The sequence below is a fragment of the Puma concolor genome, chromosome A2 (genome assembly GCF_028749965.1).
Source record: "Puma concolor isolate L17-30 chromosome A2, mPumCon1.1.hap2, whole genome shotgun sequence".
Taxonomy (NCBI): domain Eukaryota; kingdom Metazoa; phylum Chordata; class Mammalia; order Carnivora; family Felidae; genus Puma; species Puma concolor.
The window spans coordinates 17154725-17182153 of record NC_141668.1 but is presented as its reverse complement, the minus strand read 5'-3'; the positions used below and the strand labels follow the sequence as shown (position 1 = coordinate 17182153).

The 27429-nt window shown below is 41.0% G+C and overlaps 1 protein-coding gene across 8 annotated transcripts in view; it reads right to left on the bottom strand.

Moving 5' to 3' along the window:
* Positions 1-27429, bottom strand: part of DGKI (diacylglycerol kinase iota) — a 441829-nt gene that overhangs the window by 105675 nt on the left and 308725 nt on the right. For all 8 annotated transcript variants that reach the window (XM_086689190.1, XM_086689223.1, XM_086689216.1 and 5 more), the window contains one exon: positions 18885-18985. In XM_086689190.1, the coding sequence (XP_086545316.1) occupies positions 18885-18985 (101 nt within the window). The remainder of the gene's footprint in view (positions 1-18884; positions 18986-27429) is intronic.

Below are 27429 nucleotides of genomic sequence, written 5' to 3'. Positions count from 1 at the left end.
TCTATTATCAATGCTTGGAGTTAAACCGGTCACAAATTCAATGCACTTCGAGCAGATATTTCAAACTACAACTAGACAGTAGATATTCCAGACCTAGAATGAAGAAGGCAGAGCTGGGAAAAAGTTTTCAAAGATCTGTCATTTGTTTCTACTATAAGTATAAAATCAGCTACTTTGCATTATTCCTCTAGAAGTCAAGTAAGAGAAAGAGTGCTTTTGATTGATGTTAGCTATTAATTGGGCTTAAAAAAAAAAGGGGCATTCTCTGCCACAATTTCATACCATGATTACTGACAATTTGCTGTCAAATTTATCCTATGAAAGGAGCAGTGTGCAGTAGAAAGGGGGTATAGTCATTCCCTCTTGAATTCAAATCTCAGCACCGCTTTAATCTTACGGAATTACTCACATTAGCTCTTTGGTCCTGCAAGTTACTCAATTCCTCCAATCCTTAAAGTGAAGACTATGGTATTTAGGATGGGTTTCTTCTAGGATTTTATGAAATTAAATGCAATGCTGTATTTAAAAATGAATAACCAAAACATCAATGTTCTTTCTCCTATACTCCCTTTACTATCTTTAGGACAACTTTAGCTACAAAATAAATACATATAATCATATATCTTTCAGTTTATCAGGATTAGCTGGTAGTTGCATAAGATATATTCCTGTTTTCTTAAAACAAACTTCGACTCTTTCCGTAATGGGAAAAATAACTGTAGTATAAAAATATTGTAATCTGACAGTTCCATCTGGGGCTGGACATGATGGCGGAAGAAATTTAGAGAAAATTATCACCTCCATTTTACAATATTGACAACTAACTACCACTTCAGGGAAGTTTCCTTCATATTAATTGAGAGCAAGGAAGGTGGCTGTCACTTGAGCATTAGAGTCATTATCCCCAATCCTGATGATTCATCTTATTTTGGCCTTAAAGATTTTAGTCGACTCCAATAAGCAACAACCAGTACTCAGCCTACATGATGGAACTTGTATTGCAGGGATCAAATGGAATTTACAGGTGTTAAGCAATAAAAACCAAGCTGGTTTTTCAATTCTGACGACAGATTTAATACTTCCTTTTCTCTTGTCCGAAATGCTACTAAATTACAGTAAATGGGTTTTTTAAAGACATAAACCAAGAAAAAAAGAGGAGACACAGTGAGAAGATAGTAACAGATAAAGCAGATGGAAAACTGGTAAATGACCCACAGCCCCTATATAGTCCAGTCCTAAACCATGGATGGGAATGATGAGAACCAACATGATTTTTACAGTAAAACCCCCAGGAATCTTGCAAACTGTCAGCATCACATGTCTCAAGAACTGAGGGTCGAGGGGGTGGCTAAAATAGATCACTAGATTCCACCAGCCACTCTTAGCAGGTACAATTACTTTATAGACAATGGGGACTTACTGACTATCTGCAGAATACAGATCCCCAGATTTCTTCCCTCACTAGGCTCTCCAAAGCTAGTAGCCAGAACCCTGCCTTTTTGGAAAGAGATCTGAAGCCTCCTCTTGGGGAATCCTCAAAGAGTTAAAATAAAATATTCCATCTATGAAATATAAACAGATCGTATTAAAAGAAGATAAAGAATAGGAGGGGGGCGCCTGAGAGGCTCAGTCGGTTAAGCGTCCGACTTCCGCTCAGGTCATGATCTCGCTTTGTGAGTTTGAGCCCTGCGTCAGGCTCTGTGCTGACAGCTCGGAGCCTCGAGCTGCTTCAGATTCTGTGTCTTCCTCTCTCCCTGTGCCTCTCCCCCACTCATGCTTTGTCTCTCCCTCAAAAATAAACATTTTTAAAAAACTATTTAAAAATAAAATAAGTAATAGGAGGAAGAAAAAGGAGAAGGAACACCATTCAGAAAACAAAAAAAAATTCTTGAAAATAAAAAATTGATAGAATAAATACAGTTCAATAGATATAATAGAAGACAAAGTTGAGGAAATTGCCATAAAAGTAGAGCAAAAATACAAGGAGGCATAAAATACAAGAGAAATGCTAAGAAAAATAAGACTCAGCCAAGTGGCTGAACATTCAAATAATAGGAATTTCAAAACCCAGAGAAAAGAGAAAGGAATAATTACCAGAAATAAACCAAATAAAAAATTTTTCTTAGACTGAAGAACATTTGCTTCAAACTAAAGTGACCCGACATGTGCCCAGCACGATGATAATAAAACAAGAGAAAGACATTGTATTTTAAAATTTAACAATATTGGGGACAAAGAAGTATCTATGACTTTCCAGAGAGGAATAACTAGATTCCAGAGAGGAATAACTGATATAAAGGATCAGGGATTAGATGGTCTTAAACTATACAGGCCACTGCATGGTCGGGCAGGCAATCAAACAATGCCTTCAGCGTTCTAGACTTTTACACATGATCCATGCTATCAAACAACTGCAAGGATGAATGAAAGACACATTCTCTTTCAAGGAGCTATTGCAATACTTCCTCTAACAAAAGTCTGAGTTTGCAAAAGGTTGAGGAATGCATGTAACGTAACACATGGGGAACACAACACAGAAGAGGAACCAAAGTAAACCTCCTAGGTGGGGCTAGACAAGCCCAGGGTGACAAATCCGTCGGGCCGCCAAACAATATATACTGGAGCACTGTGACTCACAAGACTGCTATGTGGACAGCTATCATCATTGAAATTTTCAGGGGCGCCTGGGTGGCTCAGTCGGTTACACGTCTGACTCCATGGGTTCGAGCCCTGCGTTGGGCTCTGTGCTGACGGCTCAGAGCCTGGAGCCTGCTTCGGATTCTGTGTCTCCTTCTCTCTCTCTCTCTGCCCCTCCCCTGCTCATGCTCTGTCTCAGTCTCTCAAAAATAAATAAACTTAAAAAAACAATTTCATCATCCTTGGAGTTAGTTTTCAATGCAAGGGTAGAGCCCAGGCGAGTCTGAACCAGTTTCTTTTATATATATATATGTATGTACACATACATATACACACGTACACACACACAAAACAACAACAATAACACTGTATCATCCAAGATATACTCTACCTTAACCTGCTTTTGAGAGCAAGAGTTAAGTTACGGTGGAGCAGAAGAATTCAAATTTCATTCCCTCTAACCATATTTCTGCTTGATATCTAGAATGCACCCTAACACCCTCACCAATGTTTCTCAGAATTCAATCATTACCTTGTCCCCTAAATCCTCTTACAATGGGCTCATGTGCACTCTCACTTTCAGAGAAGCTGAAGACACACAGTGATGCAGAGACTCCTTCCATCTCTCCTGAGAGTCTTCATCTAAAAGTGAAATCATCATCTTTTCCTTACATGGTGAAGTTTAAGTTGGTCAGCCAGTCTATCTCTATCTCTATTTATTACGGTGTAATTCCTGTTAGAACAGAATTGCGGCTGAATGGGGCTGTTAACCTATTCAAAACACAAACAAAACTATCTCCAATGGGATCATTAAAAGAAGGTATGAGACCTTAGAGAAAAGCTTATCAGAAAACGGACGGATTTGCAAAGATTGAGTTATAAGTCCTAAATATATACATAAAAATATTAGAATTGCAGAGTCTTGAGGTTAAATAAAAAGACAGTCATGTCCTGAAAAGAATAAATCAGTGTCAAAAATTCATAAAATAGGGAAGCATTATGAATAATATGGGAAATCATCAAAAACATAGATAATATTAAAATGCATTTATTTTGGGGCGCCTGGGTGGCGCAGTCGGTTAAGCGTCCGACTTCAGCCAGGTCACGATCTCGCGGTCCGTGAGTTCGAGCCCCGCGTCAGGCTCTGGGCTGATGGCTCGGAGCCTGGAGCCTGTTTCCGATTCTGTGTCTCCCTCTCTCTCTGCCCCTCCCCCATTCATGCTCTGTCTCTCTCTGTCCCAAAAATAAATAAAAAAAAACGTTGGAAAAAAATAAAATGCATTTATTTTATGTTAATGCTATTCAGAAATACCCTTTTTAAAACCTGACATTTCCTTAAGCATCAATTTTAGATTTATTGACATAATCTATACAGTTTATGTCCAAAACTCACTCTCTTTCTATCAACTTATACACAGCTTTAGAAACCAATAGTCTGAAAAAGAATCTGTTCCCTAGAAAATAACACCAGAGAAAAGCTAGGCAAGCTTGGGTTTGGCAAAGACGGTTTAGATACAACACCAAAAGCATGATCCACGAAAGAGAAAAGTGGTAAGTTGGAATTCATTTAATTAAAACGTCTACTCTGTCAAAGATACTTTTAAAAAATGAAAAGACCAAACAGATTGGGGGGGGGGGGGGGGAGGCGGAAACCTTTGCAGAACACATATCTGATAAAAGACTGGCATTTGAAATATGCAAAGAATTCTTAAAGCAGTAACAGCCAATTAAAAACTAAGGTAAGATCTGAACAGACATCTTACCAAAGAAGACAAATAAATGGCAAGTAAGCACATGAAAAAGGTGCTCAACATCATATGCCATTAGGGAACTGCAAATTAAAACAATGGGATACTGTTATAGATCTATTAGAATAGCTAAAATTGAAAACAAAAAAAAATCCGACACCACCAAATGCTAGGGAGAATGTGGAGCGACAGGAACTTTCATTCATCACAGATGGGAATGCAACATGGTGCACCCACTTTGGAAGATAGCTTGGCAGTTTCTTACAAAACTAAACAAATTCTTACCAGCTGAAAATTATGTTCCCACAAAAATTTGCACATGAATGTTTACAGCAGCTTTATTCATAATTGCCAAAACTTGTAAGCAACAAACATGCCCTTCAGTTGGTGAATGAATGAACAAACTCATTAGCATACAATGGGATGTCATTCAGCAACAAAGAGACATGAGTTTTCAAGCCACAAAAGACAATGGCGGAAGCTTAAAGGCAGACCGCTAAGTAAAAGAAGTTCGCCTGAAAAGGTCACACCCTTCATGATTCCAACTACAAGGTATTCTGGACAAGGTAAAACTATGGAGAGCTAAAAAAAAAAAAAAAAAAAAATAGTGGTTGCCAAGGGTTACAGATAAGGGATGGTTAAGATAGTGACACTACTCTGAATGATACTGTCCTGGTGAATATGCGTCACACATCCGTGAAAACCCATAAAACTATAGTATAGAGCACAAGCACGAATCCTAATGCAGAGTATGGACTTTAGTTAGTACTAATGCGTTAACACTGGCTCATCGATTCTAACAAGAAATGCACCATACTAAAGCAAGATGTAAATAACAGGAGAGACTGTGTGTGTGTGGGGGGGGGGGGGGGTGGAGGGTGTACGGTGAGGGGATATATGGAACTCTGTGTACTTTCCACTTGATCTTTTTGTAAACGTAAAAGTGTTCTAAAAAATAAAGTCTATTAATTAAAAAAACAGAAACACAAGAGAAAAGAAAAAATAGGCTCTGAGTTTCCTATATATAGATACTTTGCTCATATCAGAGAATCCACTTACATAAAGAAAAACAAATATTATCTACTTTCTTGGCCATAGTTTTAACACTATTCAAGATGATGGGAAGAAGGGACTAGAAGTAAAAATCAAGGAGGAAGGCAGGGGACTCTAGAGAAAGGAAGCAAAGCCCTAAGGGAGGATGGGAGGGGATGAGTGGAATCTTCCTGTGGTTCTCATTAGTTTTGAATGTGTCAGGGTTATCAGGGAACTAAAGTTCAACTTGATGGCTGACAATAATTAAAGAGAATGAGTTGGCAATGTTTCAATTCAATTTTTCTCCCTAGGTGCCACAGGTCTGTTTTTACAACAACTTGTCGTCATTAACTGCCACAGCTCAAATGGAACCAACAGGGGAAATTAATAGGCATATTAGCATTCAAAAGGAAACACAAGATCCTAAGAACTTCATACTTCACCATGGCAGAGCTGGCCTCTGTAAAAGGTTTCATGACACCTGGTTCGTGTAATTAACAGTGATCCTAGAGTTTGGACTCTGTAGCTTGAGCTTAACCTTTCCACAGTTAGTTCCAAGTGTCATCCACAAGATAGAAGTAAACTATGTAGTTTTTACTGCATTCTATGTGAGGACAGTATTTTCAAGGTGTGCTTTCTACAAAGTAGCAGTTTCTCTACAAATCTGGGTTTCAAACTACAGATCCAATTCTGCTTCTTATCCCAATTATAAACTACCTGAGAAGGCAACCCAAGGGACATCCAACCCACTTTTTAAAAAATTCTCTTAAATGTTTTGTCGTTCATAATCTCACATAACAACTCCTAGTATTCACTTTCACTTAACTAGGCAATTGTGTAACAGATAGCGTATGAAAATATTTTTCAGGCCTACAAGTCCTCCACTTAATCATTCAGCACACAAGTTTTAAGGATTTTCTTCTTCCAGAGACAACTGGTGCTAGGAGGTGAGAAGCAACACTAAGACTCAGTACCTGCCCTCAAGGTGTTACAGACCGGGAAAGGAAGAGGGACATTAAATACATCCTCTCCATTATAGACCTTGTGACTTCAATTCTGACCAATGAGAATCTAGTGTGCATAGGACGCAGAGAAGCTGCCCATTTCTTAGGACAGGACGCACTTCACAAAAAGTTACCCCAAATGAAGACAGTAAGGGAGTTTAGCAACAGAGACAAGAATTTCTCAGGCACAGGAAACTCTCAGTCTTAGACCATCCTTAGATTCTAAGAAACCAAGGCATGAAAATGTTTAGGACTTACAAAAATAAGTGGGTAAAGAGTACAAGGAGGTGAGGTCAAGGCCAGAAGCTTGTGGGGGTTTTTTATACTAAGGAGTGGAGCCTTATTCTCAAAAGGATGGGCAGATATTATAGGGTTTCCAACAGATGGTAAAGGTTTCAGATTTACATCAACCTAGAAGGCCTTAATGTGACCCTTGGCTTGACTATACTTGACACGGTGCCTGACCTCTCAGTTCTTATTTAGAAGACTTTCAATTGTAAATTATTTCTCTGTCTTTTTAAGATGTCAATCTTCTCCCAGCCTCTCAGACTTTTGCAACCCTAGAATGTCTTTCTCAAAGATCTGGGAGGCATCTTTCTGATGCCTTCAAGGAAGATTGTGTCCTGCTTTTCGAGGCTCCATGGGTGGGTAGGAGCCTAACCAAGTGCTGCTAATTAGCAGCAAGCACAGATGGCCTGATCACACTGACTAGCCTCCTGCTAATATCCTCTGCTACTTTTCTACAAACTCACCCCAGGGCTTAAAAATTCCCCGCCTTTTGTCACAGCAGAGTTGACTCTTGGTTCTCTATTGCAATACTCTTGAATAAATCCTTCCTCCCCTGTTTAATTGTTCCAGGGCAATTTTTCTTTGAAGTTTTAGAAAAATCATTGGAGGAGATGTGGAAGACAAGGTGAGTGGCAGGAAGGTGAGTTAGGAAGAGCTTTAGCATTCAAGGAGAAGAGCAATGGTGAAGCCCAGAAGAGAAGACTGTGGGAGAGAGACATGTGGGAGAGAGATTAAAGTCAAGCAATCAACTCTGTGAACAATTGGAGAGTGAAAAGGAAAAGACACAAGGGAGACTCAAGGTTGTTTAGAGTGGCCATGGCAGCTATAACCTCCTTGTAACCTCCCTAATGCCACAGTGGACTGGTGCCTGTTGAGCTCGTGAGAGAGTGGAGGAAACAGATGGTGAGATGAAGGGTCAGGGAGGGCTGGGAGGAGGGACATTAAGAGAGAAAGAGAGGGAGAGTTGGGTGGTTGGGTTATGAAAACAACATAAAAGTGTCTTTTGTAATGATGGATGACAAAGACCACTTATAAATGCCTCAAAGGCAGTTGATAACACCTAAACTATCTGAAAGGGGTTTCTGAGTTAGCATGTTGTTACTGGCAGAATTCTTAAGAATATTCTCAAGACTAGGGGTGCCTGGGTAGTTCAGTCGGTTAAGCATCAGACTTCAGCTCGGGTCACGATCTCGTGGTTTGTGAGTTCAAGCCCCGCATGGGGCTCTGTGCTGACAGCCCAGAGCCTGGAGCCTGCTTCAGATTCTGTGTCTCCCTCTCTTTCTGCCCCTCCCCCATTCATGCTCTCTTTCTCTGTTTTTTCTCTCTCTCAAAAATAAATAAGCACTGGGGCGCCTGGGTGGCTCTGTCGGTTAAGGATCTGACTTCGGCTCAGGTCACAATCTCGCGGTCTGTGAGTTCGAGCCCCGCATCAGGCTCTGTGCTGACAGCTCAGAGACTGGAGCCTGCTTCAGATTCTGTGTCTCCCTCTCTTTCTGCCCCTCCCCCACTCATGTTCTGTCTCTCTCTCTCAAAACTAAATAAACATGACAAATAAATAAATAAATAAATAAGCATTAAAGTTTTTTTTTAGAAAATATTCTCAAGCCGGGAGAACAAGAATAGAGGAAGGAAGGAGGAAGAAAGACCATGTCCTAACCCCCAGACATCCATCCAAAGCCCGTACTACAGTCCCTCAGGAAATCAGAATTAGGCAGCAATAGATCCTTTTATTTTCCTCTTTGTAATCACCAGCATATAGGCATAATCAATGGAAAAGCAGAAGAAAGAGAAATCCAGAAAAAAAAAAAGTTACAACAGTCTTCTGAACAAAAATAGAAGTCAGATGGAGAATGCAACCCAATAATGGCTAATATGTTTAAAATTGCACAAGTTTTCTTTTTCCCTACTTCTGATGAATTTGGCTCTTGTATTACCAGTGATAATCTAGGGGAAAGTATGGGCAAAGGCCCAATACTCTTACTATAATACAAACCAAAGGTCCAGATGAAACAATTTTATGAAATGTCATAATCTTCCAACTTAATATCGAAATTTACCAACAATGATGTAAATTTCTATTTTTGATGGTAAGAACTCCATTTCAATGAAAATTCCTAATATCACACACAATGAAATTCTAGTGAAATTCTGCAATGACAAAATGTGTTATAAAATCCCTTGGGAGTTATTCCCAGTGTGAAATGTAATAGCAGCTTTTAATGGTGAGTTCTAGAATATACTTGATGATGCACACTAGAAAACAACATAATTTTTTCCCAGGTACATTTATCCGTAAGGTAGTATTTGCAAAATTCCTAGCTACAGAGAAGAACCATCACTGATAACTGATGAGAGCCAGTGCTCTAGTATTTAGGAGCTAATAAATACTTGGTTATGACAGTGGAATCTTGGTTACGTGCCCCGGCCAGCCATATAAATACAGAAGTCAAATGAAACATTAAGTATCCAAAAGCAAAGATTCCTAACTGTTCCAAAACTTAAATACTCAAAATTATAGTTAGCGACACAACTTCAAATGTTTTCACATTTTTTTTTTTTTGGCATATCATACTGTCCATTGTACTGTATGGTGATGGGCAAGGTCACCAACAGTTAGATACTGAGGACACATTCAGTCATGCAGCTGTGAATTTCTGAGTTCATTGGATACATGTGCAGAATTAATGACAGATTTCCTAAAATCTTCTGAAGAGGCCTAAATCTCTTTCTGGAAGCAAAAAGAATAAACTAATTACAAGTAGACAGCCACTAACGGAGGGATGTGAAATAGGGCAGATTTAAGCAAACATATCCTTAGAATCTGACAACCCAGGGGACTCTCTAATTCTATTTATCAGTGACTCCCAAATAGTGCCATGGATCAGTCATTCAGGAAACCCACTAGGTATTATTAAAAAAGAGTGCTTTCCCCAGGATGAACTATGAAAAGCCTACATCTTTTACCTAATGTTAGTAGCACATACAAGTGTCGTTCTGAGTCAATCTGCGAAGAGGTTATTTTCACATTAGCACACATTTCTGTCCTTAGGTCTATTCAGTTCAATAGTTTTACCAATAAACTGGAAGAATACAGAGAAGAAATGTCCATCTTGTTGAAGATCAAACTCTGGAGTTAATTCTGACTCCAGTGTTAGGCTAGAAATAGCCTGAAATTTAGATTGCCTTGCATTTCAGTTTCCAATTTTAATCACTCAAATTCCAAGTGGAGAATATTTAGCTTAATAATAGTTCATGTCAAAAAAGAACTGTTAAGAAAAGGTCATCATTAACATTTTGTGGGTTTTTTTTACCAAATTCTGACACATCAAAAGAAGGTAACTTATATTCCAATTCCCTAATTTGGAATGGTAGGGTCAAAAAATACAAAGAAAACTTTGGAGGCTAGTGGTCATATGAGTCTAATCCCTAGCACCTAGAACAGCGCTTGGTACATGGTAGGTATTCGGTAAATAGTTGTTAATGAAGAAGTAATGAATGGACTCAAGGATTTCTAGCACGTAGGTGGTTCCTTCCTGGCCTTAGTTTAAAAATCAGGAGCTCAGGGGGCGCCTGGGTGGCGCAGTCGGTTAAGCGTCCGACTTCAGCCAGGTCACGATCTCGCGGTCCATGAGTTCGAGCCCCGCGTCAGGCTCTGGGCTGATGGCTCAGAGCCTGGAGCCTGTTTCCGATTCTGTGTCTCCCTCTCTCTCTCTGCCCCTCCCCCGTTCATGCTCTGTCTCTCTCTGTCCCAAAAATAAATAAACGTTGGAAAAAAAAAAATTAAAAAAAAAAAAATCAGGAGCTCAGTTACATAAACGAGATGAGGCTTTCGGAGTGAAGTGCCCCACCCGGATCCACGATGGGGCTGAGGCGCTCGTTCCCTCAGCTGCTGAAGTGTTGGCTGTTGTTGGCTCTACTCATAGCTCACGGCTGAGTTCCTCTCCAGGAAGGAAGCTACCCTACTCAGGGTTTGCTTCCTCCCAAGGAAACAATCCTTGTTTCAACTGGGACCATCCTAAATGGCCATCCCAGATGCAAACGTCCCTCTGGCAACTATTACAGCTCAACTTCCTCCTCGGCCTGACGCTACTTTTCTCCCTTTTCACAACTGCTGTTCCCTCTTGGAGCATCCCCAGTAAGCCTCATACGTGTAAAACTCAAAAGCCTCGGAGACTGTTTCTGAGGAAACCCAACCAATAACAAAAACTATGATCCCAAACTCTTTTTTAAAACACATTTCTAGGGGCGCCTGGGTGGCTCAGTTGGTTAAGGGTCTGACTTCGGCTCAGGTCATGATCTCACTGTTCATGGGTTCGAGCCCTGCATCGGGCTCTCTGCTGTCAGCATGGAGCCTGCTTCAGATCCTCTGTCCCCCCTCTGTCTCTGCTCCTCCCCTGCTTGTGCTCTCTCGTCTCTCTCAAAAATAAATAAACTTAAAAAAAAAAAAAGGACAGTGTACTGGATTAGAAGAGACATGTAAATTCAAATCCTGTCACGGTGTGATGAATCAAAGTGTCCCCATGAAAACACATGCACACAGCACATAGAGAAGCCCTCTGTAAACCATGATGCAGCGGGCAAACATTAGGTGTTTTTATTATTAAATATGATGCCATGACTGCAGCGGCTGATCCCACACCAGTCACATGTTAACATGAGGATTAAAACGCAAAAATTTTATACAAAGCTCTTAGAAGGAAGTCTTTAAAGAGAAGCCTACCTGCCATCTGAGCTGATACCCTAGAGTTGTCCACCCAGGAAGGTCCCAACAAAACAAACTAGGATGCTGTGTAAGCAGTAAGAACTGGTCATTATTTTGTGCGTGTGCACAGAATAAACTAATGAAAATGAAAAATATTCCTTCGGGCGGAGACTTGAAGCTCTACCTGGAGTTGACGGTTCTCATTACCAAATGCTAAGTTTCAACAATGAAAGAAGGATCAAATAAATATCAACACTTTAGGCTTATTTCCTAGCCTGAGACTTAAGGTCATCAGCATCGACCTCACCGCAGTTCTGGAAGCGTCTTTTCTTGTAAACAAAGCAAGGCTTTGGGTGATAATCAGAGTTAGATTACAAAGGGATTTATATTAAAAATAAGATTATCATCTTCATGTCTAATATTCTCCTGGCATCTTGTTTGTTTTTTTAATTCTTTTTAATGTTTGCTTATTTTTGAGAGAGAAAGAGACAGATAGAGCCCAAGCAGGGGAGGGTCGGGGAGAGAGAGGGAGACACAGAATCTGAAGCAGGCTCCAGACTCTGAGCTGCCAGCCGGGAGTGACGCGGGGCTCAAACCCACAAACTGTGAGATCATGACCTGAGCCGAAGTTGGACGCTTAAGGGACTGAGCCACCCAGGTGCCCCTGCGAGTGCACTCATTTTTAAGTCAAGACCCCTAGGAACTGATGAGTCAGACTCCACACATTCTTATGAAAAGCCAGTGAATTAAATCATCTATATCTAAAGTGATGCTCAGCAATCCTGCCTGGTCCATTCATTGTGTTGCTCCTCAAATCGATTATTTCCAACTTTCTCTGCTCTTTCTGAACACTGATACCCTCCTATCCCAACCATTAGCCCGTGGCCTTGCTTCTTATTTCACTGAGAAAATAAAAATCATCAGAACGGGACGTCTTCTCCCGAGTACCCAAACCTTCAACTTACCTGCCTGTGTATCGCTCCTCTGCCTTCCTGCTCTGTACTCTGCAGAGCCTGCCTCCAGCTCTCACTGGGCCCTAGGTCCCATCTCCACCCACACAAAGCCATTCCCCCTGCAGCTGACCTTCTCTCTTCAATCGAGTTCTCTCTCTCCAGTAAATGCGCCCCATCAGCAGAGACAGCTGCACTAACAATAGAAAAATGTCCTCCCTGGATACCACATCCCCTTCCAGCCACCAGCCCATTCTCTCCTCCCCTTTATAGCTAAACATCTAACAAGAGCAACCTCTGCAGACTTACTTCCCTCACTCCGGTGTGGACATGTACCAACTCTATTCATCTTTTCACCCTTAACCTCTCGTGAGGTGACTAATAACCGCCCTCTGCCCAAATCCAATGATCAGCTCTTAGCATGCAATTCTTCCTCCACCTCTCTGACTCTGGGGCTTTCACAGCGTTCTCTCACTGTTCTTTCATAAAACATTTTTCTTCTCTAGGCTTGCAATCAACAGGCTGTCTGTTTGTTTGTTTTCTAGCTCACCATGTGCTGCTTCTTGGTCACTGTGGGTCCTCTACATGTCCCCTACCTCTATTTACCAAGTTACTCAGCCCAAAACCTCAGAATTTGGGGGAGAATTAAATTATATGATAGGAGTAGAAATGTTAAGACATTTCCTTGCTCACAGTGATAGTGCGCTATGAGTTGACTATAATTTGTACTTATTATTACATTTTAAGTGAAAAGAGAAATACAAGATACAGACAAAAGATGGAGAAGACAGTAAAGAACATAAGCACTCTGGGTAAATGCCAACCCATGAAAATAGGAAAAGACAAACACTCACAAAGGGATGGACAGTGCCCTTCAGAGAACAGACTGATACCATTTAACTCCTGAGACAGATTTCAAAATGGAACACCTACCCCCACCAAATGGAGGCCTTATCTCTACTGAATAGCCCAGTTACCAACTTGTTAAATGGGGGGGAAATATTCAATTTTAGATGAAGTAATCAACAGAAAGAAAAGTCAGTATTTTATAGCAAATTCATGAAGCAAAATGCATACACACAATTTTCTAATGTTCACAATTTTCTAATGTTAGTTTTCTAAACTAACACCTAGTTTAACCACTGAATTTCGCAGATAAAGCACCTAAAGCCTGAAGAGGATAAATGTACTGTCCAGGGTCATACAACTAATTAGTGCTTAAATTGGCTTTTCTCATTCTCGCTTAAAAATTCCTATCCCTTTCTTTAGTTATTTAAGTTGTGTTTGCTGGGAAAATAGGTACTGGCTCCACCCTTTTGACAAATGTATTACATTCACTTGAGGTCAAATATGGAAACGGGAAAGCATGAAAATTCAAGTGATCCACCTCCCCCAAGTTTGAGGACAGGTTAAACTTGGTGACTTACAAAAAGTAACATAGGGAAAGGGGAAAAAAATTAGTAGCTTTGCGGTGGAGAAACCTAGCAAATACAACCTTAGCCAAATGATCAGGTTACCATCATCATGGATGTCATGTGGATATCATATACCCCTAAGATAATGGGACAAAAAGAGACTTCAGTTCTGCAGTATTTGTTTTTCAAGAACCCACAACTCCAGTCTAGTTATGAGTAAAATAATAGGCAAAGCCAGATTGGGGGATAGTCTATAGGATACCTGGCCAGTATTCCTCAAGACCATTATGGGGAGAAAAAAAAAAAAAGACTGAGAACTTGAGAAACAGATCAAAGGAGGCTGGGAAGATATGCCATGTCTACCCAATCCAAGGTGATATCCTGGACTGGGTCCTAGAATAGAAAGTCTAGAGTTTAGTTAAGAATAATAAAGCAAATATGAGTTTCTTTGACAAAGGTACCATGGTAATATACAATGTTCAACAATAGGGAACATAATAGGGTAAAGGGTGTACAGGAACTCCCAGTAGTATCTTCATAACTTGTTTAGAAATCTAAAATTATTCCAAAATAAGTTGTTGTTTTTTTTTTTTTAATCAGTGCTGGATACCAGATGATACACATATGAAACTGTCTTGGGACTTAAAGAAAGAAGTACACAGGGCACCTGAGTGGCTCGGGTGAGCATCCAACTCTTGATTTCAGCTCAGGTCATGATCCCGGTGGTGGGATTGAGCCCTGCACTGGGCTCTGCACTGAGCATGGAGCCTGATTAAGATTCTCTCTCTCTTCCTCTCTCTCTTTCATTCTCTAAGATAAAAAAATTTTTTTTAATGAAGTATGCAGATATCTGGCCAGATCACCAAATATGGGCAGTGTTTACACATCTCATATGTTTCTACATCCAGCCATCAGAGCACTCTTGTACTGGCAGACACAATAAATGTAAATCAAATGATTAATTGTATTCTCTTGCCATAATCTTTCTGTGATATCTATCGGTGTTTTCAATGCTGTTTTTGAAAGTGAGAAAGTGGGTCGGAAGCACGTGCACATTAAAGTGGGAGCCACGTGTGGAAGAGGTCAGCTGGCCTCCCGACCTGCAGACCGAAGGGCAGCCAGCGGGCCTGGAGCGTGTCTTAAGCAACAGCAACCACAACAACCATAACTACCATTTTGGGAAAGCATGGTAGCGTGCCATCCTTTGCACCACAGTTTCACCCGCAAGATTACATTTCACTCTCTCATTCCTGCAGCAATTCTATTCCCGTTTTGGAGATGAGAGTTAGGAACATCAGAGAGATGAACTACATGGTCAAGGTTGCAACTGCAATTCCAACACAGATATCTCTGACCCTTCCACTAAGTCGGTAAACCAAAGACAAGGGAATTTCATAAAAACAATTGTCTAAGCTATGATCCTAGTATCATTAACGTAAGCCAGAGAATAGTATACTGAGATATTATATATTTATTGTATATACGCATGAACATCCATATAATTTCCATTACACTGAAAAAATGTAAAGGGGTTATGAACACTATACCTGATATACAGCAAATGTTAGTCCTCTCCTACCTTAATAAGCTACACCTATTTTCAATAAATTCCAACCTTGTTTTTGCTTCTGATTTAGGGCCTAGACTTGTATGAATTATCAGGGCAATTCAAAAGGGCAGAGAAGCTAATGCCAGAAGTCAAGTTTAGCCAGTTTACATGAGATAAGAGTTAAATCTCGGCCAGTATCAAGTTATTCTAAAAAAAAAAAAAAAAGAAATGTATGTCGCATCAGTGAAACTCCTTTGGAGTTATAAAAGATTTTCAAAAACTCATCATCCTTTTCCTAGACTATATGATTACATGCTTTATTAAGGACTCATTTAATAGATTTGATTCAGATCATGGGAGTAAGTGTCAGCTATCTTTATGGATTTCATTAAGAATTTTTTCTAACATGACCACTTTATGTTCTACCTTTTAAGCTGAATAGACTTTCCTCTTGGACATCATAGCCACTATCTTGATGGTTAATAATTCATATAATTCATAAATCCAGTAATGAGATTCTAATTATTTTTACATAAGTCTGAAATTTACCAGCAAGAGCCAAGGAAGGGACTGGCCTAGACCAACCATCTTTGTGCATTATTTTAGGGGGAATGGCCCCCAGGCGAGTTGGAGCTAAATGGAAGGGGGATGGCAAATCTTTGAAATAATGTAGTCATCTTTCTCTATGCTAAAATAAGCAAGGTAATTAAAAGAGCTGCCATCTGTAATGACCAAGGAAACCTGCCTTACGGACGGAAGTGGGGCTTTGTTAGACAACAAACATTGGAGTTGTAATCTAATACAAAAAACAATCCAGACACATGAGCAAGATCTATTAAACAGTGATGGCAAACAGCCACATGCTGCCTGGATGAATCACTCAGTGTTATCATCAAGAAAGAGAACTAATTTTTTAAACCTGGTAATGCAGTACTGCCTTAGTTTTAGGCTTTGTATGTTGACAATAAATAAATGGCCTAAGAGGATTCACTCCCTTTGGGATGCAGGTCAGAGTATTGTCCTCAAATCCCTTTTATATATGTTTTCTATATATTTTATTTAATTAATGCTTCTGAAATAACAGATTTATTTTGGCATTGTGTATCACATATGGACTTGAACTGGTTTTTGTCTTTATGCTCAATGTGAGCTCTGCCAGCCTTCCACTGAATCTGTAGTTGGTTACGAGTTGGAATCAGACAAGAGAGTGAGGGTAAGAATCAAGTATTTAACCCCAAAGGACAAACTTCCCTGAGCAACCACATTTTAGATGCATCACAACTACATATTCAATGTGGGGTGCCTGAGTTGGCCATCTTTACTTCTAATTAATATATTGTTTCCTTCAAACTCAAATATTTAGAATTAGGTAACTCTCTGATTCCTTCTTGGAATGTTTTTGTGTCCTTCTGGGACCCAAAGACACCTGAATTTATTGGATTTATACTTATACCAAGTTACCTCCCCAGTTTGAGATAAGAAGTTTCCTCACAGAGAAGTTTTATCACATAAGATATGATGAGTAAAGCACTTGCCAAGAAATGTCATCTTCTTGTAAAAACTCAAATCACAATTACCTCTGGCAATGGTGGACAGATAATGCTACAGAAAAGATAGAACAGATAATTGAAATCCACAGATAAGCGTCAAATCTTATTTCAGCCCCAAATTTCAAATGTTTCCCTACTCCCAACTGACTTTCTTCAGAGTTGATGGCAAACTGAAAAACATTACTGACTTGAGATCCATTATTATGTTTAATTTTTCAAAAATTATAAGCTATGTGTCTACAAGCGTGAAACGAGAAAGAACATAAAACACTCCTCTTTGTAATTAGCAGCCTCCAAAAGTCAGTTTAACTTAACACTGTGAGCTACACCTCCCAAGGCAAACATACATGCCCATCATGTTACGAGTTACATTAGATTTGTGCTGGTCTGTTATTTATAATCTCATTTATACTGGAAAATATAACCTGCCATTTATAGAAGGCAGAAATGCAAAAGTTCAGGGAATTGCTCCTTCTCCACTTCAAACGTTCCTATCATGGAGCACCTGGTGGCTCAGTCGGTCAGTTAAGCGTCCGACTTCGGCGTAGGTCATGATCTCACAGTTAGTGAGGCCGAGCCCTATGTCGGGCTCTCTGCTGTCAGCACAGAGCCTGCTTCGGATCCTCTGTCTCCCTCTCTCTGCCCCTCCCTCCCTTACTCTATCTCAAAAATAAACAAACATTTAAAAAAAAAAAACTTTCCCATCCAAGGAAATGAAAGTGAGGGACAGAGGTTGGGGGCAAGGCTGAGGAGAAGCTAGAAGGTACTGATGTTTAATGAAAAGAACCAGAAGGGTTAAGGAAGTGAAAGTGGTGGAGAGAATTGAGAAAGGAGAAATTTCACACAGAATTCTCTGGGAGGCTCAGTGATCGGATGGACTACCAGGAAAATGGATCCTCACTCAATGCCACTTCCAGATTGGAACGTCCCTGCACCCACCCCTTAAACTGACCCTAGATTTCAAGATTTCCATCCACTAAACCCCACTCCAGGATCACAGGTTCAGAAATCAGAGCCTGGAAGACATTATCCCAGGAATGTGTCCCTACTCTATTCCTGCCAGTGTTAGCTATTTGTGTCTTCTACAACCCTAGGTAGGTCCGTGCTTAGAGCTAGTATGGGGTGTTAGTTCATAAACCTCTGGTTCTGTATCAAACTCCTTCCTTTCTGTTAGCATCCCCGCCTGTGTCCTTAGACACTGGACCTGATCGTCTCTGAATTTACTGTACTTGACTGCTGTCCTCCCCAATTAGGGGGGAGCCAAGAACACCACTATCTAACATACCTGTGGTTTTAACATCTTCCGGCCTACGTTACCTGGTTAGCTCACGTATCACAATACAGACAGGGATCTAAAATAGTGACTGGAATATAAAAAGTGCTCAATAAATACTAAATGATAGACAAGATGAACTAAAATTAGTTATCCATTTAAAGAAGCATATGGAAAATATGAACATTGAGAAACATTCATATGTTGAGTCAGTTTAAGATTTCAGGATTTCACCATCCATCAATCACTTGATCCTGGCATTGGGTATTCTGTGGGCCTTTTACATTATGCAATCATATAGTAGCTAGAAGTGTTAGACATGTCTTTATAGATAAGGATGTCACATCTGCATAAAGAATGAGGATAATATCTGGTAATATTGGCTCCAGGGAAAGACTCACGTTCTCCCAAGAGTTTTCTACATGTTACTACACCACGTGACATTCGCCAGCCTTCTGCTTTCTCATTTTAGGTAAACTTGAGACTAAAGTGGTTAATACACCAGGAGATCCTAACTTGGCATCTTCCACATAATAATTTTATTCTGCTGCTTTCCTTTCTCCAGTTCCATTTCCTTCAGCCATAAATCACCGCTCAGCATTCACGTATTACTACACTTTCCATCATTTCTCTAACCATTGTTTTCAGACACAAGATGAATCTATCCAAACCAAGGAGGATCGAGAAGCTGAAGACAGGCTGATCACATGAAATCAACGAAGCACTTCGAACTTACAAGCTTCCCGAAGTTTCTCTTTGTCATAGTGGAATCCTTCATAGTCTTGTAAACTGATTTTGTTCACCCGGATCCTCAGGCGGTCTGGGACAGATTGGGGACTGCAAAACAAGAACCGAGTAGTCAGACATAAATGAGAGGGTAGAATTGAGAGCCACATGCACCTGGAAGGACTAAAGGCAAAACACCTCTTCGTGCTTGGAAGAAAAAGTTCTCATTCACACCAGAAAACAGCCATTATCTGGAGAGTACATCTACAGAAACCTCAAGTTTCTGGAATTTAGGTGAGAACGTGGAAATAATCAGAAAAAGCTTCTGGAAGCTCCTCCAATCCTATTTGCTTTTAACGTGTTAAAAAGTCTAGTAAGATCATGTGTTTAGTTCCATGATAAATTAGACACAGCTAATCTGAAATAGTGAGAAGCGGTGTAGACATATAAAAACTGCTGTAGACAGGTATGTCCATACCAGCCTCTTATGACAGTTTGACCCTCAGAAGAAACAAATAAACAAAAACTATAAAAAGCAGACCAAGAATTGAGAAAACACAGGGCTGAGCTCAAAATGGCTCCAACAGTCTAACGGCACCTCTCAGTCAAAGTTTATGACAATAAATGCTGTCAGTGGTGGGGATTCTGAGTGCCGCAAAATGAAGGAAAAAAATGAAAATATGTCTAAGGTACTTTCTTTAGAAAGGGAATGAGGTTGTAATTCATTTTAACAGAATTCGCGACACATGTTAAACGAAAGGGGGTAGTGCCAAGCTTTCTGAAGCATCCTGTTCCCCCACAGAATTTCTTTACCTGGATTCCATGGACTAAGTAATATTTTCAGGTTAGTTTAACCACTGGCATTAGTTGAGCGAAACAATGTAATTTTCGCCAGCACTCCTACGGATCAAAACATTTCTTCAATGGATTAATAGAGCACAATCCCCACTCATCCTTCACTGTTTCCCTATACTTAGATTTCATTGGTTCAGATAATTTTAGCAAATAAAGGATTGCTTCCCCTGTCTTGTATTATGGGATAAAAGTCACCATTGACCCAAGGAGAAAGAATAGCATTACTCTTCATTTCAGCAAAGAAGGGAAGGAATGGAAAAGGGAAAGAAGGGGAAAAAGAGAAGAAAAAGAGGGAAGGAAGAAGAAAAAGATAGATGGAAGGAGGGAGGAGGGAGTGATTAAATACTGCCTGGATACTGAGACCCCCCACCCCACCCCTCACACACACATGTATGGAATTTCACTGCAACTCTGGAAGAAGGAGGGGGAAATAATTCAATCTCGTTCTATTGTCTAATGCTTCATCGTAGGGCAAGGTATAGTAGTAACTCCCTCCAGGTAGATTCCCACTCTAATACCTTAAAGCAACATATATATCCAGCTATGGACACATATGTGCATACTCATACATAGTCCTCTTCCTCCCCCCTCCCACACAAAGATATTTAGATAGATGTGCATAAATCTAAAGAGAGATGGTGGACAAACAAAAACGTCTGAGGTTCACTGGGCTAAAAACTAAGCCAATATGAAATGACAAGATTGATATTTGCGAGGGAAAGTTTTGAGAAGACACATCAATACATCGGTCCGTTCAAAGTGTCTCTGTTGGGTGTCCACTTTGTAACGGGCATCGCGCCGGACATGGAATCGGCTTTGATAAATAAAACTGACATAAGCAGTGATGGGAAATATGATTTGAAGACATATTTGTAAGCTAGAACATACCTTAAATGTCATGCATACCATGTCATCTTTCATAGAGAGGAAAGCTGAGGTGCAGAAAGGTAAAGTGATTTTATGGTCACAGAGCTACTAAGTGGCAGGGCTGGGAGCAGAGTCTTGGACTCTTCACGCATAGGTTTCGTGCTTGTTCTATTATACGGGGCCAAGAATCCCATGGGTTTGATGGCAAAACCACAGAGCCTGAATTAACAAAGTCGAATGATCTCTATGTGGTGTTCAGACCCTTATCAATAAGCAGTGAGTGGAGGGATAGCTCGGTAAACTCTGGTGCACTGAAACGAGAGAACACTGGGCAAACAGTACAAATGAGTGTGCAGATCCGCCTTTGTTTGGAGGGAAGTTCGACTATAACATTGTGAAGTGAAAAAAAAAAGTTAGAGAAAATTATGTCTGGAATAATCTCCTTCATGTAAACTGTGGAACCTCGGCATCTGTAAAGGTACACAAGTGTCTGGAGAAAATGTTCAGTAAGCTATCCCAAGCAGTTACCTCTACACGATGGGATTTAGGGATTATTTCACACTGAGAATCATCCTTTTTAGGAAAATATTTTAAAAGTATGTCAATATGTAAATAAATGGTAACTCAGAGCCAGAGTAAAAATAAGAGTTACAGCAAAGGGTGTTAGGTATTAGACATAAATAGATAGGAAAGGACAGGAAAGAACTTAAGCAATTGACAGAGTGACCATACAGTGTATCAAATGCTTATCCCCAATTTAAGAGGGGTCCGATCTTTTTATTTTCAAGTTCACCCCAGTGACCTGCAAAGACTGTACTTAGCAAACGTTTCCCCACAAGTACATCAGGTTAAGAGGGAAGCTGGAAGCACAGAATGTAGTGGCCCACCATACCCTCCGGGGAGAGGTGGGGGAGGATGCAGGTTGAAAGACGTCTACTTCCATACATTTCAAGATTACAGTAGGTCTAATGACAGTGAAGTCTAGTCTTCTCCAATGGGCTGGATATATCAGGACTAAGACCTGGCTCCAGCAGTAGCTGTCGCGTGGACAATGGGGTTGAAGGAATGACTAGAGACCAGTCGCTATACGGCCTTGTCCCAGGGGCTCCCCACTAGCTAACCAGTGTTTACCACCTTTCTCACAGTCCACCAGGGCCCGCCCCCTGTCCACAGGCTTCCACCTCCCAGCTTTGTGTCGGCGCCCACCCATTCCAGCCACATACTGCTGCCTCCTGAACCACGGCCTCCACCGACCTTCCTTACGTGTGGCCCACCATGCACGTGCAACATGAACTGTCATTTGAATGGAACTTTCCAGAATCCAAATGAATTCACATATTATCTCACTTCATCTCCAGAGTGATCAGCCAGGCAGAAGAAAACTCACCGCTTATCACTCTCCCCCATCCCACCTTCTTACACACCCCCTCTCTCTTTCGGGCCGCTCCCGTCTGTTCCTGAGGACTTACAATGCATCCCATGTTCCCACCAGCAGCAGCTTGCTTAAACCCACTCTTCTGACTAGGGGACCTGGGGCTTGGCTTGCTATCAAGTGTTGAGGCCCACCAGCAAATTTTAGAGCAACCACGGGGTCCATGATGGAAATCTGCTTGGAGTAATTTTGGATCCTGGCGTGAAGGGTAGGCAGCTCAGCCAAGTCTAAGAGATCAGACTCTGAGTCAGATTGCCCGGATGGGAGGTAAAGCTCCTCCAATTATTGGTTAACCAGGTAACCTTGTGCTCTAGCTCCCTCGTAGGTAAGGCAGAGATGACGAGAGGATCCACCTCACAGACCTACTACGAGGATTAAATGGATCAGTACGGGTAACGTGCTGAGAAAAAAGTCTGGCACGTTGAAAGTGCTCAGGATACCAGCTATCACCGGCATAATTATTATTCTGAAAACCGCTCCCCTACATAAGGTTCTGCTAATAAACAATAGAATCAGCTGCTGCCGGGTCATGCAAGAAGGTCAGGGCATATGCAGGAGCCTCCCTAGGCACCTGTGCAAGCTGCTGGGGAAACTGTCTAGCCCCAATAATGTCCTCATTCTCCTGGATCTCCTCCCACAGGTATTTTACAGGCCAACCAATAACATGAAAACAGACGAGAACAGGGGAAAGAGAAAATACACAGATGTTAAATGAAAGCCAAGTAATTCAATTGTGTCCCTTTATGTCAAAATATATTAATGTCCCATTAATGGCTGAGTGGAGGTGGACGATGACAAAGCTGTTCCTTAGAGTCTGGGGAATAGCAGTGCCATTAGTTTTCTAAAATCCAATTTTTCCAAGAAAGTTAGTGGAGCAGAGAAGAGATAAACGTCCTGGTTAAACTGAATTTGTCTGCACGCCAACATCTACCACAAACTCTTCTTATGCAGAATTCGGCTCTGTATGGGGGGTTCTAAACCAGACTTCCAAGGAGTCACTGAAGGTTCCTAAAAGGGACTCAGCAATATTTGAATTCTCTCCACAACCCAGACAGTGGCCTCAACCTATCATCTTCTCACAAATTTCCTGTGAAACGTCAAGATTGAGTTTTTTGTGCACGTCAGAAGTGCATGGCTCTGAATGTAACTCCCAAAAGTCTCCCTGACAACTTCCCTCAAGAACTACAACGAAAGCAATAAATTCACTCACTTGGGCTCCAGACCACACCTTCTCATATTCACATTGCACACACCTGTTTCACTGAGATGCTGGGGGCTGGGGGGAGTTGGCAGTGCGATCGAGACAACTCCCAGAATGCTCACTTCTATTCAACTTACACCCAGTTCTCATTCCTCTCTCTTCAACCTTCACGCTTTCAGTTTCTTTACTAGACGTTTCTTTTAGTCTGATAACAGACTCCCCTCATTCCAATCTTCTCACATGGATACCGTTTACGGACAAAGAGAATGAGTTGGGTGCTTTTGTTCCCCAGGGTCACTTCCAGACCAGCAACACCACATAACCAGACCAGACCAGCAACACCACTCATTGGTAACATGGATAATATGGGAATCATATCCTTTAATATTAAGACACTATAGCCAGTGTGCAAAGCAAGATGTAAACTCAGAAATATCTCAGGTCCAATCTGAACTCTGTCAATTAATACATGTTTGACATTGAGAACTGTGAAGTTACCTTGGCCAAACCATTTTCTGATCTGAAAATGGAACTGATAATACGAATACAGTGAACAGTGAATGAGAAAATACATGTAAGGCAGTTAGCACATCCCTAGTAAAGAACAAGTGTTGAATATATTGTTGTTGTATTTTTTAATACCCTGAGGCTTCAACTTCTACAAGCCTTTTTTTTTTTTTTAATTTAATCCTAGATAGGGGTGCCTGGGTAGCTCAGTCGGTTAAGAATCCGACTTTGGCTCAGGTCATGATCTCGTGATTTGTGAGTTTGATCCCCATGTCGGACTCTGTGCTGACAGCTCAAAGCCTGGAGCCTGCTTCGGATTCTGTGTCTCCCTCTCTCTCTGCCACTGCCCCACTCATGCTCTGTCTCTCTCAAAAATAAACATTAAAAAAAATTTAATACAATAAAATATTTAAAAAATTATACTGAGAATATAAATCCTCATTGAGACCCTTAAAAGTTATATAATTACTCTACATTTTGTACTTTGTAAATGTCCAATTTTCATTAACATTCTTCAATGGTTCAGTGTAAGACCTGCCCCTTAAAACATTCATTATGGGGTTGCCTGGGTGGTTTAGTCAGGTAAGTGTCTGACTCTTGATTTGGCTCAGGTCATGATCTCATGGTTCAGGAGTCAAGCCCCATGTTGGGCTCTGCGCTGACAGTGTGGAGCCTGTTTGGGATTCTCTCTCTCTCTCTCTCTCTCTCTCCCTCTCTGCACCCCCAACAATACTCCCTGCTCTTTCTCTCTCTCAAAATAAATAAACTTAAAAAAACACTCATTATGTAGACTCACTCATTTTTGTGATGAACTGTAATTTAGCCAGGAATTCACTACTCCTATACAGTTAGTTGTCCTTTGTAAGGCAGAAAACATCACATCTTTGTCTGCCTTTCTCCTTCCAAGTCTGATTCAATACTGATACATTGCTTTCATTTCTTTCAAACGTGAGATTCTACCCAATCATAACCTAAGATGTAATAAAGTATATTTCTTTTTTAAAAAAAATTTTTTTAATGCTTATTTATTTTCGAGAGAGAGAGAAAGAGAGCAGGGAAGGGGCAGAGGGAGAGGGAGACACAGATTCCAAAGCAGGCTCCAGGCTCCGAGCTGTCAGCCCAGAGCCCGATGTGGGGCTCGAACTCACAAAGAGTGACACCATGATCTGAGCCGAAGTCAGACACCCAACCAACTGAGCCACCCAGGTGCCCCAATAAAGTCTATTTCTAACTAATCTTTAATAGGACTCACTTGAACTGGCCTGTGTTTTATGAATGGACTTTGGTGTGAATTCATGGCACAAAAGACTAGTCATCGTTGTTACAACTCCAGTACCTAAAAGAGTCCGCCCCATGTTGTTTATAATAAATGTTTAAAACGAATGAATGAAACGCAAGAGAGCTGAATTCCCCTGGGACTACACATGGCCTTGCAGCTTAGCACAGTGTGACAAGAGAGCATCTCTGAGCCACCCCATGGCGGTTTTTCTCTTTGTGAGTCCTAAGGCAAACCCTGATCGGGCTGTCCATTTCTGTCCTTTCGCCATCCAGCTCTCTGAGATCTGGTGGTAATCCACGCTGGATTACGTTCCTTGGCATTTTATCTCTAGGGGGATCAGCACAAATAGAGAGAAAAGACCATACAAATAGTAGATGTCCCTGCCAAAAAAGTCTGTAAACCATTTCAGGACTGCCTGTTCTTCAATTAAATAACAGTGAATGAGAAACATCTACCGCACCCATTCTCTCATCAGATAACAACTGGGCCTTCTTTAGAAATAATTATACTCAATAGTTTCCTTCAGTGGCTTCCTAGAAATTGCTGCAATTTACCCTGGGACATTCTCAAGCTGCCACTGACAACAGCCTACCCAAAAACACATTCAAGTGGGCCTCTTTGCAGGGAGCAGTAAAATCAAATTGAATCAAGGCTTCTGAACAGAGATCTAAAATGGATTTTGGACACCTGCTGGGTTCAAAGAGAACTCTAATAATTCACTTGTCTTCTGCCTGGAGTAGAGAACAATGCCTCAGAAATGTGAAAAAAAATTGTAAAGGAGTTTTTGAATTTGGGACCAAGGATAAACCAACATCACATCAGCAGCAATCACAAGCTGCCACTGCCCAACATGTTTTTCTAGAGACAGTACTTGCTTTTCCCCTTCCAAAATAGACAGTACTTGTGAAGGTTGTTAATTCTTTTTCAATAGAAGTGGAATAAGTTCTTGACTTAAGGCATCCCTTTGTGAGGTGGTTAATATGTCAGAGTTACAAATTATTTGAGACACCTCCACACCTCCAACAAGATCATGGGATTAAAGCATTATAGAGTTGGAAGAAAACTTAGAGGTTCACTAATTCACTATCTGCTACTCCCTCTGATTGTTATTATGCTATGATTGCATCTTTATTTTTTTTTAAATGTTTATTTATTTTTGAGACAGAGAGAGACAGAGCATGAACAGGGGAGGGTCAGAGAGAGGGGGAGACACAGAATCTGAAGCAGGCTCCAGGCTCTGAGCTGTCAGCACGGAGCCTGACGCGGGGCTCGAACTCACGGACCGTGAGATCATGACCTGAGCCAAAGTCGGACGCTTAACCGACTGAGCCACCCAGGCGCCCCTATGATTGCATCTTTAAATGGCCGCTCTGTCTCTGCTTGACCCTCATCAGGCGTGGAAGGTGCAGGACAGAAGTGCCCTATTCCTTGTTCAGACGACTCTAAGCACTTGTAAATTCTACCTAAAGAATCTCTCTCTCTGTCTCTATAGTTTATGGGCTTTTCTTCTACTATTTGGGTCAGAATTGGGTTTTAAGTCGCTGAGATAATCAGCCACAGACACTCACGGCAAAAGAATGCACACGTGAAGCACCAGAGACAGACACATATCAAAGAAACCGTTTGCTGACTTCATGGCTAACACATTAAAAAATGCTTATTTTAAGGACCAAATATGAGAGAGCTTTTACGCCATTGGTTGAAACCAAAAATTTTTAAGTTCTCTTGAGCTCTTCAAATGCACATTGAAGTGCACATTTTCATGCTTTCTATTGAGATAAATTGTTATGCTTTTGAAATGATAATAAATGAACCTGCAGCAGAGTGAAATTAGCATGTGGTTATTCTAGACAGTCTCTTCTGCTGGGCGTCGGGTTCCCGGCATGCAGAGGAGAAGCCAAGACAAAGAACTGGGAGTGGTTTCACTTGGTGGCACTGCAAAGCAGCCCCACAAACATGTCAGCTTCATTACTGCTTTAAAGCAAATGAGGGGCCCCTGGGGTCTCAGGCAGTTAAGCATCCAACTGCGGCTCAGGCCACGAGCTCGCGGTTCGTGCGTTTGAGCCCCGCGCCGGGCTCTGCGCTGACAGAAGAACCAATGAAAGAGCTAAGTCTGCCCCTACTGCAAGTGTGGCCATACTAACTTTTCCTTCTGCAAGTGAGCTGGAGAGATCTCTTGACTATCCAGGTAAAAAATATGGGGAAAGCCCAAATAAACAGAAAACAATAAAAAGCAAAGAGAGTAATAATAACAAGCTTGGGTGATTATACTTTTCATCATGAATTAATGACTTCGAATTAAGGCAAAATGAATCGATTAACAGATATTAAGAAGTCCCCACCTCTGTGTCTCCCTTTCTCTCTGCCCCTCCCCTGCTGATGCTCTCTCTCTCTCAAAAATAAATGAACATTTA